This window comes from Python bivittatus, unplaced genomic scaffold (assembly GCF_059951505.1).
Source record: "Python bivittatus isolate LINGU-HERP-01145 unplaced genomic scaffold, Pbiv_v1 ctg000250_np1212, whole genome shotgun sequence".
In the NCBI taxonomy this organism is placed as follows: domain Eukaryota; kingdom Metazoa; phylum Chordata; class Lepidosauria; order Squamata; family Pythonidae; genus Python; species Python bivittatus.
This window is the reverse complement of record NW_028277057.1, coordinates 827,775-849,752: the sequence shown is the minus strand read 5'-3', so window position 1 is coordinate 849,752 and position 21,978 is coordinate 827,775. Positions and strand designations below refer to the sequence as shown.

General features: G+C 41.7%; 1 protein-coding gene across 1 annotated transcript in view; it reads left to right on the top strand.

Moving 5' to 3' along the window:
• The window catches only part of EXTL1 (exostosin like glycosyltransferase 1), a 43,415-nt gene that overhangs the window by 4,155 nt on the left and 17,282 nt on the right, over positions 1-21,978 (top strand). The window contains exon 3 of the mRNA XM_007428067.3: positions 19,138-19,231. Within this exon, the coding sequence (XP_007428129.1) occupies positions 19,138-19,231 (94 nt within the window). The remainder of the gene's footprint in view (positions 1-19,137; positions 19,232-21,978) is intronic.

Genomic DNA, 21,978 nt, shown 5'->3' with positions numbered 1-21,978 from the left:
ACACCACCTTCTGGCAAACAGACGGATTCCAAGTGACAGAAAAACAAATCTTTGTGTGGCAAAGACAATTAATTCCCTGTCTTTATTATACTGTATACATGTTTTCCCCCGTATACTTCCCACTCATCCTTTAACATTTTAGTATGTTCTTTCTGGCCACCAATTTGCTGTAGACTTTAGTGTGTATGTCTGTTTAGGTAGGTAAAACATAAAAATGTTATGGAAAACCAGATTTGATCACAGGGTGTATGATGAATCAGGGAGGGAAGCTGTTTTATTTCTTTATTTCTCACTTTTTAAATCTTGTGCTGGTATAGAATGGGATTCTTGGTTTCAGGGAGAGTAACAGACGGTGAGCCATTTTTCTGGTTCCCTTTCTTTTACACCATCCCCTTATATGTCACTGCTCAGTTCTCTGGATGGGAAAGATAACGCTGAGGGATTTTCCAGGCAGCTCCTCATTAAAACTCAGATAATCTAACCCAGTATTTCTCAGCTTGGCCACTTTAAGTTGTGTAGACTTCAGCTCCCAGAATTCCCCAACCAGCATGCTGGCTGGGGAATTCTGGGAGTTGAAGTCTACACATCTTAAAGTGGCCAAGGTTGAGAAACACTGATCTAACCAAATCTGTTTCCATTTCCTTGTATATGACTCATCTCTTACCAGAATTCAGGTGTAAACAAAAATGTGATGAATGTTGTAGTGGTTTCACCAATACACATTTGATAAGATTCAACTTGAGGGGCCAGTTTAAACATGCACAACATTGCTTATGACTCCAAGCCAGGTATGTTAACTATCTTAACTGCTAAAAAAAGCAAGCGAATGGATGTTCATTTTGCTTGATCTTTGCAGATCCAGTCATACAGTATGTTCATAATGGGTTCGTCCATTTTGTTAAGCCACAATTTATTTATTGGTAACATTCAATGGCTAATATCAGATTTATGTTTATGTATCCATAGCTGTTGAATAAATCACCTTTGGCTGCGTTCAGACAATGTGGTAAGCCGTAACCCATGGTATATAAACCACAGTGGTTGAGTTCATGCAAGAGGCAGAGGTGAAACCAAACTAACCATGATCTGGCTCACCGCAGTGGGTGAATGCAACCATTGAAGTCACATCAGAGTGTGTGTGCCAACCAGCCCTTTGTGTTTCAAACTCTGTGTGGTTTTAGATCGTGTTCAGAATCCAGTGCATGATTCATCTCTTCTGTTCAATACCGCAGAAATGTTGGTTTGTGAGCGTTTTAATGGTTGCCTTATATGAACAGGATAACAGTCCAGAACAGAACATTTTGATGTAGTAAGAAAAGGAATTGAGAAGAAATGGTTTGGGGGTCTGAAATGCTGTTTGGGACTTATTCTCGTTCCTAGATACCATAGTGCTGATGTTTCATTAATATATATATATACGTATGCAAGGGAGAATGGCCCGGTTGTGACAGATTCTGTCACATAAAGCAGGATTTATTAGAACAAGCGTCACTTTTGCACCGTATCGGTTTTCTCATCCATTTTGCTGCTCTGTACTACCTTGTATCTGACGGCAAACGTTCCGGGGTTTACCAAACTGCCTTTTCTTCAATCTGAGCGACGAAACCATATTGTGAAGTCCCGATTAGAAATCCAGGACTGCAGAAAGAATCAGACTGCGGTCTGCAATCCTGAACTGGAGTTGGAATTCCAACCACCATTTCTCCCTCTGTATTTTGTAGTTTCTCGTTATGTCAAAAGTTTTGCATTAAAGGGTGCAAGAAAACCGGGAGCGAAAATTGGGCAACACGTTCTTAGCTTAAAAGACAGGAAATGTTATATTACGCTGAATTTCACAACAGTAATGAATGTTGGTATGTATGACCAGTTCTCGTGGGTGGAACCAATCTTATCGATCTTCCACCTTTTATTTCAACAACTAGGGCTAGTCCAAGCTGACTGAAAACTCTTGATTCTATCTCACTTTGGTATATAATTAAATTGTTTCTACAAATCCTTGGAAGATAGGCACTTTGTAATTTGTTTATAGACTTGAGACTTTCAATCCATTTTCTACGTGATGAGCCAGTAGTTGTGAAACTTTTTTCCAGCTAATGTTTATTTGGTTTCTTTACTTCTGATATTCAAGATCTTAAAGCTGGCTTTTTTTGCTGTTGAATTTCTGCATATAAATATAAATGCATTGTTTTCCTCATCCTTCTGTTTAGCTTTCTCCAATTTGTGTGGATAGATTTTGCTTAATTTGAGTTGCTTCTTTTTTTGCTTTGGAGAGGGGAAGGCGGGCCCTGAAAACAACTAATAAATAATTGGAACAAAATATTTACTCCTTTCCCACGGACCATCAACTATGCAAGGCAGCTTTAGTAGGCAACGTGTAAAACTAAATAAAAATGGTAGTTGTAGTGAAAGCTGTGAAAAGTAATAATTTTGCAGAATAATAATTAAAAACTTGCATCAGTATAAATTGTCACCCTTGAATCAGATTCTTGAACCAATGATCAAGTTATTTTTCATAAGGTGACAGCCTACTAATTTAAATAAAAAATCAAATCAGTTTGCCAAATCCAAACCCATCTGTACACATACTGATTATTGATAATTTGAAATTGTATTCAGGTAAATTAGTTTTTCCCACGTTTTCCCTGCAACACCTATCAAAGGCCAGGTCTAGCTCTTGCTTCATGAGATTACAGATGTGTGAAAATAGAGTGGCAGATAATAAATATAGAGATACATATATCTGAATTCTGTGGCTGCAGCCCCCCAGTCCTGTCCTTTGGCACAACCCATCATTGTTTATGTTGGGTGAAGCTGCCCATTGTAGTTGATTTGATAAGCCGCAGTTGAGCAAATCATGGCTCACTGCGGTGTGTGAAACCATAGATTATGCTGAAGCCTGAGCATAGATAGATTTACACTATTAATCATTTGTGGGGAAACCCCTTTCTCTGATTCTTTTGCCTCCTGCTTCCTGGGGGTTGCATTTTCCTGCCCAAAGAGGCTGCAATCAGTTAATTTGCAGGCTAAGCTTTGTTTCTTGGATCTCCTGTGGAGTGTAAAACCAGCCAGATGAGATAATGCTTCTGTCAGAGCATCAGAGAAAGGCTGCCAAAGGCTGCGTATGTCCGAGAGATCCCCTTCGTTTGCTAGGACTAGAGTTGCGGTGCAGCATTACAGCACAGGAGCTGGTCCCAGTGAGGGTCCCAGTTGTGTGGCTTCTTAGCAACCAACAGCAAGGACATTTGGGGCAGTGCTGCTCAGCTGGAAGGAATCCGCTGGCTTGGAAAGAATGGCCTTGTGTGCGTTGACGGAAGCCTGCGGCCAGCTGTCATTGGCCGTGTAGAACTGGATCAAAAAGGAGCAGCTTCCAACGATGCTATTTCATGAGAGGTAGATACAGGTGCCGGATCGATCCATCAGGAAGTTTACCCATATGAGCTGCGGTGGGAATGAGGACCAAACTAGGAAATCTTGTGGCATGAGCTGTAGGCTAATGCTGGTGTGAGGGGTACTGTACCGTTTTGACTTTCAAGATCAAATGCTAAAATACAGTTTAGACAATATACTGATGTTCAACCAGTGCATGCTGTTGGGGAATTCTGGGAGTTGAAGTCCACGCATCTTAAAGTTGCCGAGTTTGAGAAACATTGCATTAAACAGACCACAACTTAGCCTAATGTGTGAACCCAGTCACTATTTTAATGAGGATAAAATATGGGATGCAGGAGAGAGACATCTGCACATGATAACTGAGTTCCTTGGAGAAAAAGCAGGATACAAATCAAAAAAATAAATCAAGAGTCCACTTTGGTCCTGGAATGATTAAATTGTTTTCTCATATATGTACCGTTTCTCCCTCTTCCTCTGGATCTTGTTTGCAGCTGGGAAGAAATACTGATAGCAGGGTGAGGTACTGAAAGGATATTGAGAAAAATAGATGAATTCATTAATTTTAAAAAAAAATCTGCATCTTGATTTATATCTCAGTACATTAAGCCCAAGCACGTCTGGTGGTGCATTTTTCGTATCTGTGTATTTTTGCATGAAAGGCCCAAGAGAAGGCGAAGATGCATCATTGCAAAGAGGAGACGAGCAATCGTCTTGCCAAGAGCTGAGATGCTCGGCGAGGCTGCAATATGAACAGAAATGCTTTTTTTGAATGCACCACATATGTCGTCAGATAGCTGCCAGATCCATAGCAATGTCTTCTTTGCTGCTTGCAAGATTTTAAAAATACCCCTGGCTGCTAATTAGCAGTTCATTGCTTTTCCCCACCTTGTCTGGGCATTCATTTTAATATTATGCCCAATATTCGCTTGTAAATGACTATATTCAAAGTGACCCAAGCAATTCTCTCCTAAATATTTACTCTGTCAATTCTCTCCCCCCCCACACACACATGGCAGGTGTTCCCTTTCATAGTTTGGCTGCTGCTGCTGCTGCTGCTGCTGCTGCTGCTGCTGCTGCTGCTGCTGCTGGCTTCTGCTCTGTAGGCTTAACAGCCTTCATTGTGTCTCTTTGGTTTGGCAATGGTGGCTTACAGTTGTTCTCACAGGAATTCATAGGGCGAGCACTGGATCTTCACCATCTTTAGGATGTCTGTGTGGTTGTCAGGGTGGGCAAATAAACAACAGGGAGGAAGTAGTGTGATAAAAGGGTGAAGAGCAGGACCGAAACAACATTGGCCGTGCTAAGTAGGGATTCTGGCCTTGTAGCCCTCACGCATCTGGAAGAAATCAGATGGAGGAAGGCTAAGTTAGTAGGTCTGATAGGGAGGCAAGGTCATAATTATCAGCCCTTTGAGGTAGGCCAGGTCAAGGAACAGACACAGCAGGATTCTAAGAATGCTTTATTATAGCGGGATATAAGAACAGAATCTTGAAAACCCATTCTCATTTCTCTCTGTTCCAACTTATTCTGAGCAAAATCAAGGCGGGATTATTTTGAGTTTCCTTCTAACACTTTCTTCAATCTCTGGACTTGTCCGAGTCCCTCCTTAACATCTCTTTCATTCCTTCCTTAAAGGTACTTCTAAATTCTTTTACAATGATAGGGCAAACAATTAGCTTTCAAAAAGGTTGCTCATTCTCCAATCTCACTGTGCTGGCCTTCTACCTTTTTCCTTCCAATATTTCTTCATCCACAACTGTGCTTCAACTGTAGGCTGTAATTCCCTACTGTTGCATTCCTACGTGTCATTTTCTGGACCTCCAGATTTCACTTACATATCCAGAAGAGTTGCCTATCACATGGAATGACTAGTTCTCGGGTTGGTAGAAATCCAACAGATGTGGTATAAACTGGTGTTTCTCAACCTTGGCAATTTTAAGATATGTGGACTTCAACTCCCAGACTTCCCCAGCCAGCAAGTTGGCTGGGGAAGTCTGGGAGTTGAAGTCCACACATCTTAAAGTTGCCAAGGTTGAGAAACACTGATATAAACAACTCGCTGCAGGATCCTTGGCTATCAGTGAGAAGCTTCACCGGTTCACAAGAGAGCAGTTGGCCTGATGCATTTTGGGTTATATATTGATTTTAGGTGGGAAATAGTCCCACTGCAGAGGTCTTGACTTCCATCCCTTTCTTCTCAATAAATGTTGCTCAACCGAGTGTGAGAATTGTGCATTGAAAATAATTACTTTAGGTTTTAGACAGCTGCCAAGGAGCCTAATACCCTTCCTGAGATCTTAAGCATTTCTTGTCATCCTGCCTTGTTTCCCACTTAAAAGACTAATGCAGCCACCATGCATTTGCCTGATCTTTTTGTTTGCAAAAGTCGCTCTTTTCCCTGCTGATTTAAAGGAAGTGGATGATATTGAGGCAGACAGCTGGTTGCAGTCCATGGTCCGTTGCTCAGCTTTGTGAACTGGTGGTTGCCTTAGCAGTTTAGCCATTTGTGTGGAGCTCTCTAGGTCTTCGAAAGAGTGGAAGTTTCTTCTCCCCACTTTTTATTAAGCAGCTTTGCTCTAAATAGAGTTATGACAGTATAGCCAGAGTAAATAACTGGGAAAGAGTCATCATTATTCAGTAATAGGAGAGGTCTTCTGGAATTACTGGGGAGTGGGGGAAGAGTTATTTCTGAATAGTCCCTAGTGAGTCTTCTTCCTGCTAATTGTGTTATACTCGCAGATGCAGCCAAGGGTATTTCTTCTGCACCAGCTGGTTCCTCCAAAAGGAGAAACCCACCAGATTTGCTTACCTTCTGCCCAACCACCTGCAGAAATCGGAATAATGCTTAAAAGCAGCCATATGGCTCTTTAATGAAAACATCCCTTCCAATAGATTTACTTTGGGATGTGTGCAGGATGCACAGTAGGAAGGCAGATGGAATCAGATCAAGAGCCACAGACTGAATCGGCTGAAGAGACAAGCAGGGGGAAAGAGGAAGTTCTGATTGAAGGGGGCTAACCGCTGACCTCACGCTAGGTATTTCTGAGATGAGAGATTCTTGATGTCTAGTTTGCATCCTAATATGGTTGAGCCTCCTGTTGGGGGTGAGAGCAGAGAGAGATGAATTTCCTTCTCCTCCCCTCTAAGTATGTGCGATCTCTCTTTGTTCTGGGGGATGAAAGTAAGCCCTGGAGACCTTGATGACTTCTGCATCAAATATTATTATTTACTGTATTTATATATAGTACATTTCAAGTACTGAATTTAAGAGCAGTCTCTCCTATTAGGATGTCCTCTAGAGGTTTGGGACTACAGTTCCTATAATTCTCATCTGGCATGCTGAGTATGATAAGAGTTGGAGTCTAACATATCTAGAGGCATCTGGTTGGGGGAAGGATAAGAACAAACTATACATTTTTAGGTGTTATAATCAGTTTAACCATCACATCTCTACACAAAGCAGCAAAGATCTTTAACTGGAAATTCTCAGCATCTTCAAGATAATTCCTAGGATTATTTCAAGGCTAGTTATGACTGGAATAAATTGGAGATGCACCGAGAGTGAAAATAGCCCTTACTGTTTTTCAAAGGATGCAGTTAAATTAAGAAAGTTGTATGTGTTTGTTCGTAATCATCTTGAAGAACATATGCATAGCATCTAACTGTCTGAAGAGGGAGATTGTCACGGAAGACAGGAAGCACACGCGCTGGATGCAGAAATTGCGGAATATAATCTTTGGCATCTCTCTAGTTAAAAGGATCTGATTCCAGAGGATGAGAAAGAAGCATACTTTTGCTTAAGATATGGGGGAGCTGCTGGCATTCAGAATTGTCGGTATATTTTGCTTTGCTTAAAAAAAAATTCAAAAGAAACAGGTGAAATAAGCAGAGGTATTTATTTATATATAGCTTTCATTTTATACAGCTTTATTGTGTGTGTGTGGGTGTCTGTGTGGATGTCTGTCTCTATCTATCCTCTTAAGTTGGATATCTGTGTCACTTTAAGATACCATAATGGGGAAATCTCATTTTTTAATACTCCCCCATATTAAAAAAAAGAAAAAAGTGCATTGTTAATTAGGCCAGCATACCTGGGAGAATTTCTTTTTTTTTTAAATACTCAGCTTCAGCTTTCTCTTTACTGGAATAGAGATGTTTAGGCTTGGTTCGGTTGCATGCAAGGCGATTCCAGCTGTGATTCTTTTCTACGTCTTGCCTGAAGTAGCCAAGCGTATTTTGCTGCTTCTCCCACGCGCTCTTGTAGCTCCAGATTTGTTTGCTTAGGATTGAATTAAGAGGGGGGAGGGCTTGGGAGGGGTGCTATGTTGAGGGATATTCCAAGGCCACCAAATCATATGATTTTTTTTTTTTTTTGCTAAAATTATCATATAATAAGGCAGATGCATTGAAAGGACAGACAGTCAGACAATTCAATGAGTGTTCCATTTCCAAACAGGAACTCGTCAGTCTAGCCAGGCAAGATATACATGGATGTGTAAACTCTGTGTCCTGTGAAATAAATAGACCAAATGAGATTTCCTGAGAATCTTGAAGTCATGCAGAATTAATTGAGTTTTAACTGGCTCTTGCAACTCAAAGTCTGTTGCAGACAATGGCCTGATAGTATGCATGTATGAGGCATTAATGCATGTACACATGTACACAGCACATTAATGTAGGCACACGGATAATTATTTTCTAACTTTGAAAATAGGTGCCAAAGACCTAATCTTTGACATGCAAGTGCAGAACCTGACCAGAAACACAAAGAACAAGTCTCTGCAGCCCTCCTCTGACTCCCATGACTATGGCTGGAATGCTTTCATCCCTCGATTACACATTGCTGAACGTTAGAGTTGTGCATGGTTTGAAAATCATTTAGAAGACTTGCTTCAGAATATGTGGGACTGTGAGTCTGCATCTCTTAAAAAGAGCTGTGTCTCTTTTTCAGGCTCCTCCTCCTCCTTTTGGGGAAAGAAAAAGGCCTAGCTACTTTAATGAGTCATCATAAATGCAGCTCATGAAAATGGCTGCAACTTTTCTCAAGTATTCTCAAGTTCAAGCCGTAGTGAATATTTTTCTCTCTCTTCTGCTTTTGTATAATCTAAGAGTGTGCTGAAACTTCTTTCTGTTTTCTACTTGCAGGCAACACAACCAGAAGTGGGGTATTTTGGTAAATTTTGGGGGTTGCGTATCTTCTTTCTGAAGTAGAATTAACTTATTAGTATCAGAGACTAAGCTCCATTTGGGAGCCAAGAGTTGGCAACCACCATATTTTCCCCAGATCAATCTGAAAGTTGTGCCATTTTATGGCATTTTGTGAGAAGGCAATGTAGAGGACATGTCTACTACTACAACAACAAAAAAATCATAGTCACTAGTGGGGGCTACCAAAATGCTTTAAAACAATGCATTTTAGCTTTAGGATGTTCAGTAGGATTAAAATGCATCAGTATTAAGGAGAGACATGGAAAATGGGTGTGGGAATCTGACAATTTGCCCTTGTTTCTTGATTTGAAACAGTTCCGCGTTGGAAGTTAAGGGAAGCAACAGAGGTGAAGGTGAGACTGTGGATTTTTTCAAGATTATTAATCAGTGAAAGACAGGATCCCCGCATACCCCTCAACTACCTTGGAACTAAAGAACATGGAAGAATACCACATCCTGATAATGACAAAGTTGCTGTTATATTATTCCCCCTTTTAAAACGAAATCGATTCCCATCAGGTCCAATGAACAGTTGAAAGAAGAAAAAAAACTGCAGAAGAGTTACTTTGTCTGATACTGTGTATATGCATGCACAAATAACTCTTTCTGCAGATTCTTTAGGTTGTGGTACTGATGTAGATTCATCCATCCTATGCAATGAAAGAATTTGCCAGGTCAGAGAATCCCACCTGAGTTTGCAAAGTGCCATGCTCCTGCTTTGCTTCTTTGATAAAATAATAATGCCATAGTAATTCCCCTAGGATTAGGTTTTTGCCCCTTTGGCAATCTGCAAGTTATTTACTTCCGTCGTTGGACGTATGGGATCATTTGCATGGCCATTAGCATTTCATTTGGAAGAGACTGTCAGCGACGGCCTCAGGGAACAAGAACCTGAGAAGGGTGTAGAAGTAGCGCTTGGTGCAACCTTTATCAGCCTGTGGCACTGAAGACTTTACGAAAAGTTTGGATTGGGTGTTCAAATGCTTCCCGGAGGTGAACACTGACATTTGGAACGCTAGCACATCAAAAAGAAGCATTTTAGCTTATTTTGGTCCATGGCACACTCTGCTTGATTGCTTCTTTCTCTTAACCTACGAGAAATCACTGTGATTTCTTATTCTGAAATAAGACACTTCTTTTTTTTATTAAAACATTTATTAAGATATATAAAAACACAGTTAAAATACAAATCAGAAAGTATAGAAAAGAAAGAAGATAGAACTAAAAGAAAAAGTCAAAAACTAAGGTAGTGAGAACAGATAGAAAGATGAAATGGAAAGTGACTATCTCCGATACAGATATGGGTGCCTAGAATTTAAAGCTATTTTTTCAGGTCACTCTAGCAACACATCAGGATTGGAGAAGAAGAGCAAGAAATGATTTTCTCAGAACTTAGATTAATACGTTTTTTAGGAAGTTATTTGCAGTGATAACACTGGAATTCTGGCAAGTAATTTTGCTTTTAAATGTGGAAATTATTTATAGGCAGTTCAAAGCGTTTAACTTTGGCTTTCTTCCTCCTCTGTTTTCGGTGTAAAAGAGAGGGTGCTGATCTCTTCTAAGAAGATGGGCGAGTCTGTCCTTGGGTTCTGTTTGCATAATGATTCCTAGCTGTGTCATCAGAGTGAGTGTCCTTGGATAATTGTTTAAGCTATTTGCATCATCAGACCTCATGGCAGAAGCAACCGATTGTGTTAAAATATACTAGTGATTTTCTGTGCTGGTAAGGGGCATGGAGGTGAAGTTAATGTGAAGAAAAATAGATGGAGTTGGATATGTTTAGCTGGAAAAACAAAGCTATCCTCAGATATTAGAAGTCAGGCACATGGATGATGGGACATATGTCTTCTCTGTTGCTCTAAAATAATTGGGGCTGAACCAGTGAGAATAGATTGCAAGAGAAAGAATTTGGGGTAAACATGAGGAAGAACTTTTTGATAAAGCAAGCTATTTGACAGTGGAACAAACAATTTAGGAAGATATTAGAAATCTTCTTGGAGATTTTTAAGCTGGCTATCTACCTATCATGGGTGCTATAGCCATGGATTTCTGGTATTAGCAGGAGATGGGACTAGATGATCTTTGAGGACATTTCTAACTATATGATTCTGTAGTAATACTGCCAAGTAGTTGGTGACTCAAATGAAATCTTTATTAGGATCATAGACCAGCATAGGTGACTCCAAGTTACAATACAGTGAGAGGCAGGAAATTCTGTAGTTGACTTAGACTTGGGAGTTGGTTGTTTGAACTCAGTTTCTTGTGAACAAAACCAACATGGGCCAACTGGTAGGTTCCTAGTGTACTGGGGATTCAACTCCCTGAATTGCCAACCAGTATGAGCATTAGCTATGTTGGTTGGGCATGTTGGGATTGATAGCCCTCACACATCTACAGGATTAAGAGAAGAAACCCTTAATACTTCTATCCTCAGCTGGGGGATAGCAGTATTTGCTTTGCTTCTTGTCTCTCTTCTTAAAAGGCAGCCTAGTTCTTTTTTTCAGTCTCCTTGGGGCTTGTTGTGGTTCCGAAAGAATTTGAGGCCCTTCTTCCTTTCAGCTAAAAATGCATGAAAAGTCAAAGCTGGTTTAGCAACCATTGCTGCTGCCGCCGCTGTTCTTATTTGAAGTTGGGCAAGGCTTTGGATTGAGCTACAAATCACAAGAACTCTTTGGGGGCAGAATACTCCCCCTGGAAAATTAGGTCTTGCAGAAATTGAGCCCTTGTACTTTTGTACAGAATGCCCTCAAATTGAGCCACAATCTCTGTATGGAGAGAAAGATGTTTCATTACGTAAACTTCATCTTGGCACACGGGTTAATTACTCTTGGACTCAAGGATCCATGTTGTAAACCAGGAGTATTATTATTATTATTATTACCACCACCACGAAGTGCTATGGTCCATCAGTTATTTGTTGAGAGCCAACTGCCAAAAGGCTGAAATTTCAGCAGTTACAAGAGTGTTAGAAGTTCAGCAAGTGAAACGTTCAACTTTTATCTACAAGAAAAATGTCCCTAGTTGATTTTTGTGCTTGTCAAACATCTATTAAAAGCAACAGAGTTCTGTAAGGGGCAGACGGAAGATGGTAGGGATGGTGAAGAAGAAATAGGTAGTACTAGATTGAAGTATGCATTCATTTGTAACAGGAAGAGTTCTGGTGTTTTTGTAGTCATTTTTACCTGGTATGTTCCAGTTGATCATTGTTCCATTTAAGAATGAATATGGTTGACCAGTGGGGTTGCAATAATAACGATCCACAGATTATTTCAGATACTCCCCCTGAAAAGTCAAGCCGTGCTAAAATGAGGTTGGGTAGGCTTGTTCAGTGTATAATAGCCAATGCATTTTAACGTTGGTTGAACCAGGCCAACGCTAATGCTTGTGTTAAGCATCATATTGTTTCTTTGTTTGGTGTGGCAAGTTATGTGAATTGTAGTTTATTACCCTGGATTCAGCCAGTTGTGCAAATTCATATGCTGAAGCTTTACAATCCTCCCCCTTTGAAAGAAAATTTGAAATTCAAACCAGCTTTCCTGATGAGGTTTCACTTTTAGAAAGCCCTTGCGAGGGAACAGCATGGTTGGATATTAGAATGTCTGTGGCTTATTTCTTTATTTTATTCCATTTGTACTCACTTGACTCCCAATGACTCTTGTTGCTCATCCTAAATTCCTGTGTGTGGCTCGTGGGGTCCTGGGCTGGAGTCATATCTCCTTAAAGTGGGTCTTCTTTTTCTCTTGCACACGATGCCTCCTAGAACAGGCTTGGACAGGCTGTGAGCACCTCCAGCCAAAAGCTCCCAAGAAAGATGCCGAAAGAAATCCGGGCTGGCTCTGCCAATGGTGTAGCTAGTTCACTGCAAGCATGGTGGGAGAATTGTGGTACTGTATGTGGGACAAAGAACTGGCAGTTTCAGGGAAGGCTGGATGCTCTCCAGCCACCTGACACTTGTTCTCCATCCAGCCACAGGCTGTTTGCTGCTTCTGACCACAGCTGCACGGATGTCACCCAAGCTTTCCTGCTGTCAGCTTGTCCCAGTCCTCTGTCCATGTTTACAAACATCTCACCTTTGGAATGAACTAAAATGGCCCAAGTCCCCCCAGCCTACCCTCATTTTAAAAAGATGTCCGTGTGTGCGTGTTTTTGTCTATGGGGATAAACTCTTTGTTGACATAGTCTCGGTATTTCATACCTTCTAACTGTGTTCACACGATAACCAGGTCTGTTACAAATCTGATGGCTGCCTTTAAATCAACACAGAAACCTTGACTAGTTTTTGTTTATGGCAGGGGTCCCCAAACTCTTCCCCTCATCAACCCCTTGATGAAGTTTCAGATTGTTCATCGACTCCCCAACATTTATTATATGAAAATAATTTAATAAATACTACTTCAACTAATAGTACTACTACTACTACTACTACTGCTACTAATAATAATAACATTGACCCCTTGGATAATCCCATCGACCTTTGGGAGTCGATATTGACCACTTTGGGGAACTCTGGTTTATGGCTTCGTGTGTGATGTGAACCTGTGTTGTTTTCTTAGTCCAGTGTTTCTGAACCTTAGCAACTATAAGATGTCTGGACTTAAACTCCCAGAATTTCCCAGCCAGCCATGTTGGCTGGGGAATTCTGGGAGTTGAAGTCCACACAACTTAGAGTTGCCAAGGTTGAAAAACACTGAGGCAGTTTACATACAATGAATGCATAGGTCCATTCATTGAACAGGGTAAGCTTGTTAACACAATCTGTTTAAATATAGAGGTTAAAGAGATTGTCATGAACTTCTTAACACATTAAAAGTGGGAAATTGCTTTTTTCTCAGCCAAACGATTTTGTTTGCACTTAATATTTCCTTTATAGCAGTCTTCTTCATTTTACCACCCTCCAGATATTACAGCAGGCAGATTGCATGTTGGCTGAGAATTTTGAACGTTGTAATTCCAATACATGTGGAAGGCGTCAGTTCAGGGTCATCCTGCTTTGTAGAATAACTGTTAGAACTGGGTGTGAAATATTTTGAACACTTGAAAGCACCATGGAAATTCATGTATTGATTAATTTATAAAAACATTTATATTTCATCCTTCTGGTATCTGCATAACACTCAGGGCTGCTAAGAACTCAAAAACTAAAAGCATTTTAAAAATGAACAAGGGAAAAACAATGTCAGGGAAAGGTCATAGAATAGAGCTGTACCAAGCTTTCAGAGCAAAGTGCATATGCCATGTGTGCTCAGATAGCCAGGAGCAGCTTCTGAAGCACCCATGCAAATCTCACAAAAGATGCAGCTGCTATGATTTAAACAGAACTATCATATTTTGGATACATTATGTGGAGTCCCAGCTCCCCTGAGAAGTCCATAACGCAGGGAAAGGTAGAAAGAAGGAGAAGAGGATGACCAGCAGCAAGGTGGATCAACTTTATAGCAGTGTTGGGATACCTGAAAGGCCAGGTTAGAAACAGAAAATCCTAGAGAAGGTTTCTCTATGTGGTTGCTAAGAGTTGGCACCAACCTGATAGCACATAATCAATTTTATTTGTGTTCCCAGGTGTTGTGAATCACTTCTTCAGAAAGCTATGCACAGCTCATTCGATAATATACAAAAAGAGAAAGGAAGTCTTGACACAGGGTCTTGAGGCTGTTAGGGACTGGACAGGAGAAACATCCTCAGATTAAACTCTACTAAGTCAGATATGCTGTTTATTATACATTTTGGCACTCATGAAACTTTGGTTCCAATTTTAGGACTAGATGGGATTGTGCTCTCCCCAAAGGAGCGGCTCATGATTTTGGGTTCTCCTGGAATTGCAGTTTCTGCTGGAACAAAGGATGGAGTTCATGGCCAGTGGGACCTTTACCCAGTTGTGACTGCTGGCATTCCAGATATGGTCTTACCTGCATCAGGAGGTCTTAACACAGAGATCCGTGTCCTTAATGCTTCATGATTGGACTATTGCAAGATGCTCTGGTTGGGTCTGCCTTGAGGATAACTCAAAAGCTATAATCGGTACCCAATGCAGTGGCCAAACTACTAGCAGGGAACATCTGCTAATGCAGAACACTATCTCATTTATGGTAGCAGCACTACTCATAGTTGCCAGTAGGCTTCCAGGCCCAGTTAAAGTACTAGTGACCTATAAAGCTATGTGGGACAGCTCCAGGTCACATCATGGACCCCCTTGTCTAGAATCAATCTCCTGCACATCATGTCAATGTTGTCTAGATACCACCCATACAAGATGTAAGAGGACAGGATGTTTCAGTTGTGACCTCAACACTATGGAATATGCTGTTTCTGAGGATATACTTAGCCCCTTGCTCCTGGTATTCAGGAGAAAGCTTAACCTTTTTATTTTTAAATGGTCTTTTGAAAGTTGGTGTCTACTTGCTGTTGCTACACTGCCATCTTTATTACTGTTGGGAGGGTGGGATTAATATGGGGAGGACTTTTTTTATGCTGAGGTTGATGTACACTATCCAGAGACATTAGATTGGGATGGTATACACATTTAGTTAATACATAAATAAATGCAGTAGAAGTAGCCTAGTTTTAATAAAAACTGTGGACTAGAATGGGAGAAATCAGAGGAGGGTTTTGATTCCCTATGAGACCTGTTTTTCCTGAGGGTAGAAGTCTCTGCTTGGATTTTGGGATGTCAGAAGCATAGGGGAAAAGGAAAAACTGAGGAGGTTGCCTTTGGCTAAGATCAACCAGTATGAGGAAAGATCTAGAAGATGGAACTCCCTTCCATGCAGATATTCTAAATCCGTATTTCTCAACCTCAGCAACTTTAAGATGTGTGGACTACACCTTCAGGAATCCCCCAGCCAGCATGCTGGCTGGGGAATTCCAGGGGTTGAAGTCCACCCATCTTAGAGCTGCTGAGGTTGAGAAACACTATTTTAAATGACCTTCACACATCTTGCCATATACTGTACCCTGGTATCCAGATAAGGCTTGGAAATGTGTCCATGCCCTAAAACAATGAAAACCATTTGGCAGATTTCTACCCCCTCGCTTGTCACTACCAAACAAAAGTCATTTTATTTTAATGAACAAAAAGAGGAGGAAGAAGACAAAGATGAATCAGAAAGTTAAAAAAAAAAACTAGGAGTGTTGGGAAATCAAAATGAGATTTTGCCCTTCTTCATTTAATTTTACGTTTTGCTTAGTACCATTTGTTTTATCCAGCTTCCGTTTCCCTTCCCGTCTTTGGTTGTCTCCTTTGTATCACTTTGCAGTATCGCTTTGCCAGATTGCAAAGGCATAGGGACGGTGCCTCTTATCCTGTCCTTTGTCATTTATCATGGATAAGAATATCATAATTTTTCATAACATATTGATTTCCAGCGCTTGCACATATTTGTAACCACATTTGAATTGACCTAGTAAAGTGCGTGCCTTAATACGGATTTTTGTGGCATAAGAAAATGCCTCAGATTTGCAGCCGAGCAAAACTAGCTCTTAGCTGGCTGGGGAGACTGAGGTGTGAAGCCACTGTTCAAATCCTACATTCCTAACATGGTCTGAACAAACCGGTGGTCCACCCAGCAAATGTTGGCAAATTGGCAACTTTAGAGAGCCAGCATGAGATTACAGAGTGCGGTGGGGAGTTTAGCTCAACCATCTGTTCAACCTTAACTGTCTCTTGAAGGTTTGTACCAGAAGGTGGCCTACCTCCTCCCTAAAGTAGAGAGAACCCTTCCACACGGGATCACACTAGCTTCTTTGTTCTCTCTGCCCCACCGTGCTGCTGATTGGTGGAGCGCACAAGATGATGTGTCCAAACTGAATGCAAATATTGGATTTTTCCACTGTGGTTACGGGCACCCTGCAGTGCATTTACCTCTCCTTTTATAGCTTCCACAAAGATCTCTTTCATCCCATTGCATTTCATAAAGGCTATGGGCAGCTGCTAGGTTCCAGGCTTCCAAAACCAAGATGTGGTAGGAACCAGAAACTTTCTTCCAGAACCACCATGAACTGGGGAAGATATTTGAGGGACAAGCATAACAGGAGAATTTCATTTGGTCTGCACTTTTAAGTCAACCCACCTAATTATCTTTCAGTATCTAGCAGCTTCAGCCAGCCATGACCAAATGTGAGGAATGATGGGAGCTGTACTTCAGTAACATCTGGAGGGCAACAGATTTTTCATCTTTATCTCATAATACTAAATAAATTACTTTGTGTGAAAAATATATTCCCCAAGCAATTGAGAACATGGCTTCTTTTATTGAAGGAGACGTTTCTTAAAGTCTGTTATTGCATTCTAGGAGATCTATTATGCGCCACAGGTGAATTTACTTAACACATTGTGATCACAGTCTCCTTGAATATTTGATATGAGGCATGTTAGCCAGCATGTGCAAGTTTTGCAGAAAACAAAATCTATTGTCTGTGCTAGAACATCTCAGAAAATCTGGGCCTAATAGGAAAAAAAAAAGGGGGGGCAAAGGAGCCCACATGGCCTTTCAAAATCCTGCACCAAATTTATGACCAGATAAATTGAATGGCCAGGATCTCTCCATTTTTCCAGAGGCAGCAGAAATTCTCCAGTAATTTCTCACGGGCATAACTGTCCCTAAGTGGAGACCAAAAGACAGCTCCTACAAAAGGTCCTTCAGAAGAGTTCTTTCAGATGTCTTCCCTTTGTATTTAATGAGAGACAGTATAGTATTGTGATGACATTGTTGGACAAGGAACATGAAGACCCAGTTCTTGTCCATCCTCTATCACAGTAGCTTCCTGAGGTGCTCTGACTGGTCCTTTTCTCTCAGCACAGTCTATCTCCCAGCATTGTTGTGGGGAAAAATAGGAAGAGGAAACGCAACGGATAGTTCCTTGAGCTCCTGAATCAGTCAGTCAGTCAAATTAAATAACTAAATGGCAGTATAGGAAGCCAGGAAGGTTGCAATGAGAAATGATTCTACAATGAAAGAAAGGACATTCACTTCATCCACATCTCTTGCCCTCTTTGTCACCGAATTGTGCAAGTCTCTCACACTCCCTGCAGAAGAATGGCCAGAATTCTCTTTTTTCTTCTTCTTCTTCTTTGAAGGAAATTAGAGCTGGTAAGAAAAAAATGCAGGAGAACGTCTTAGGATGAGCACTTTAGTTCCGACGTATTTAGAAGGGCCAGACTGGGAAAGGCTTGGCTATTTTTTTAAAGCTGTACATGGATTGGGACCACAGCTTCCCATATCAGCAGAGGCCTCACCCTGCACCGAGAGGGAGCGAGTGCCTACTTGAGAGTCGTCCTTTTCAGTCGTAGCCTCAATTAAGCAAAGTTATGGAATATCCTCCTCAGAGTGACCTGCCTGGCACCTCCCTTGTTATCCTTTTCTGCATGTAGTGAGGATCCTTCCACTCTGTTGGTCCTTTAATTCCTCTTATTTTTTGGCTGCTACACTGGGTTTTGGGAAGCTGGTACTTCCACGATAGTTTTAGATTTTAAGATGCCTCTTTCAGCTTCTGCTGCTTTTTCGACAATTGCTGTCCCTCTCCCCTCCCCCCCCGCCCCAATTCGTTTTATGACGTTCTTCCTTTGATTTGATACGGATTTTATCTTTTTGCTGTAGGGTTGGGTTCTAGGGTGACTAATAAATCTCTGGAAGTAAGAAATGAGATAGAATTTATGGGCAGATCCCAAAGCTGACTGAAGCGGGAGCCACCGTCGGCAGTGTGCAAAAACACCTTTGTTCCTGTTTGCGAGTCAGACAACGGGAGGGCTGATGGCAAAATCGCCTTGTGCACATCTTGGGGGAAATCATCCCGTATACAAAGGCGTTTTGTGGTTTCTCTTCCTCTCATTACTGAGAACGTTTGTACATGTGTGGTGAGGGGAAAGTCAGCCTCTTTAACAAAATGGAGTGGAAATTTCTGTCCTCCACTGGTGTCAGTTTTGGCACACAGGGCTTTCTGTGTCAGACCCTCGCCAGGCCCCAAATCCACTCTTTGCGCCATGCTGTGCTTAGATGCCAAAAGAAGGATGTGTGAAACAGACAAACTTCAGGCCTATCCTGAGTTGTTTCTACATCCCAAGGAGTGGCTCCAAGACTCCAAGTCAGTGTTGTCCAAACTTGGCCACTTTAAGATGAGTGGACTTCAACTCCCAGAATTCCCCAGCCAGCATGGCTGGCTGGGGAATTCTGGGAGTTGAAGTCCACTCATCTTAAAGTGGCCAAGTTTGGACAACACTGCTCCAAGTGGATGTTCGGTGTAAACCCATCGCAGTACAAATGCCTCGGCAGAACAGGATGTGATTGGCTTGGAAGCAACGTTGAGGATAATCCAACACCGCTGGAGGGCAAACTTGCTTGGCTTAACCAAGTTGGACCTGATTAGTATTTGGATGGGAGACCACTGGGAAACCCAAAGCCTAGTATGCCGATCTGTAATGAGAAGGGATTCATTTCATTTGCTCCCCAAAGCCCCAACCTTTGCAGTTTATAAACTAGGGGAAAAGAACAAGAGCAATGAGCAATTGCAACTACTTTCTAAACTTTTTGTTTAATCTTTTCCCAGGTTTGATTATCAGGAACTGTTGCACAACTCTACCTTTTGTATCATCCCCCGAGGGCGGCGTTTGGGATCCTTCCGGTTCCTGGAGGCTTTGCAGGTACGTTATGTTACTAGATTTTTATCCCACCTTTTTATATATAACTCAAGGTGGTGAACATACCTAATACTCCTTCCTTCCTCCTCCTCTTTTCCCCACAACAACAACCCTATGAGGTGGGCTAGACTGAGAGAGAGGGACTGACCCAAAGTCACCCAGCCAGCTTTCGTGCCTAAGGTGGGACTAGAACTCACCATCTCCTGGTTTCTAGCCTGGTGCCTTCATCAGTACAGCAAACTGGCTCTCCATCATAGGCTTAAATTGTTTTAAAAGTTATTTCTACTTCTTGTAAATATATGTGTATGTATGTGTGTGTATGGGGACGCGGTGGCGCAGCGGCTTAATGACGCTGAAAGTTGCCGGCCAGAAATGGTCGACGCTTCAGCGGTTCGAGTCCAGCCTTCGCATTAAACAGGGTGAGCTCCTGTTTCCTCCCCAGTTCCTGTCAACCCAACAGGTCGAAAACTCACGTGAGTAGATAAATGGGTACTCTCACTCCGGTGGGAGGAAAAATGCTGGTGGCACCTTGCAAAAAGGAGTCGGGAGCAGTTGCCAGGAAGCGCGAAAAACCGCGTGCGCCTGAAAAGGGTGCGAAGCAATGGAAACCCCGCCTCCTGAGCTCGCCAGCTGGGCTCTGCTCTAGGAAGGAGGCTCTGGCAAACCACTTCCGAAACAATTGCCTTGAAAACTGCAAGGACTCGTCCAAGCAGTCACTGCAGAGTCGGTAACGACTGAGCGCAGATTAAAAAAAAAATTAAAATGTGTGTGTATAATTGTATACACATACACACACACACCGCACACACACACACACATACACACACACACGTATATAGTAACAATACAACAGAAATGTTAATATTAAGTCATCAGTTGAAGGTCGAAACCTCTATCATACAACCTTTTTCATCCAAAGTTGAGTATTAACATTGAAAAAAGAACCACTACGATTTCTATGTGAAATGTAGTGGTTCTTTTTTCAATGTTCATACTCAACTGTGGATGAAAAAGCCAAATCCTTTTATGCTTGTAATGCTGACCTCCTAAATTGTAATTAATATTGATGGAATATTTTTCTTTCCCTTCCTTTAGTATTCTAAGCTGTCTAAATAATGGAATGTTAATAATCTTTATTCATATTATACCAACATCCCTGTATTGGAACAATACAGTGTATCAAGATTTATAACAACATAATGAAAATAATAATAATAATAACAACAACAACAACATCCTTACACCCTGTTATATCCTGCATGTTACATCCTGCGATGATACCTTTAATATTATTAAGCAACAACATCTGCCTATCCCAAGTCCTTGGGAAGGACTCCGTAGGTAGACAAAAATGCCAAATCCAGTCTAAACATCTGGCTGACTGTGCAACCAACCATAGTAATAATAATAATAATAATTCTACTTCTTGAGAACTGTCTTTCCAAAACTATTCCAGTTTTCCAGAGCCTCCCTCTCATTTCCCCACTAGATGAAACAATCCGATGAAATCCTTGTTTTAAGTGAATTTGCTAGCATTACAAGAGTGCTAGACCTAATTTCAGAAATAGCCTGACTGACAGGTCACAGACCTGGAGGAGGGGTTGCACTGAGCAAGGCGCTGGGAAAGCTCCCTTCCATTTCCGCCACAGTTTCAAAACAGCGCTAGACCTGGTTCAGAAATAGCCTGGCTAACAGGTAAGAGGGGCAGAGGAGGGGGGCCGAAGAAACTAGGAAGGAGCAATTGGTAACAAGTGAACTGGCACTGCTGGAGCTGGACTGGCTCCAAGTAGCCTCCAGAGTGGGCAAAACAGCACAGAAATAGACAAAAGAGTGCCACTGCCGATTATTAGTGTGTGTGTGTGTGTGTAAGCCAGTCAGTCTTGACTCCTGGCAACTGCTTGGTCAAGTCCCTGCAGTTTTCTTGGCAAGATTTTGGAAGTGGTTGGCCCTTGCCTTCTCCTTCCAAGGGCTGAGAGAGGGTGGCTGGCCCAAGTTCACCCAGATGGCTTCGTGCCTAAGACGGGACTAGAACTTATGGTTTCCCAGTTTCTAGCCTGGTGCCTTAACCACTACATCAAACTGGCTTTCCACTGCCAATAATAAAAATAGTAAAATATATAGCCATGTGAAACTTCTTGTTGGCAGAAGCAGCAAAAAAACCTGTCATGCACTCATTAGTGACAGAGCCAACAACACACAAGTGTCAGAACCCAGCTTCCTTTCCTGCTGTAAATTTACTTGCAGCACAGGGCTGTCTTAAACACAGGTCCAGCAGTCTTTCAAAAGAGCACTAAACTGTGTATAAAAGGAGCCCACGTAAGAGCTGACAGTGCCAGGCACTGGACCTTTGCAGAAGTCCAGTCTCTCCTGCCACCAAACTCAGATTGCTGCAGAAGGCAGTGCCCAGCAACTAATCAAAGCTAGGCAGATCCCAATCCCAAACTGTATCATCAACCATGTTGTGGATAGAGCTTACTAGATCATTCCCACAGCTACAGTTGTATCAGGAGAAGAGGGAAAACAACACTTTAAAATGGGAACCGCTAAAGATGACTTTAAGCTGCCTCAGCTGTGGTCTGGATATGAGATGAAGGCAACCTCATTAGGACGTGGCTTAAAAAAAGTGATGACAGAGGTGCCTTTGTGCCACAGTTGGGGACATGAGGATGAAGTCCTTGGTGCTCTCTGAGCTTGGTGGTTTGCTTGCAGACGTTTCATTACCCAACTAGCTAACGTCATCAGTACAAGTC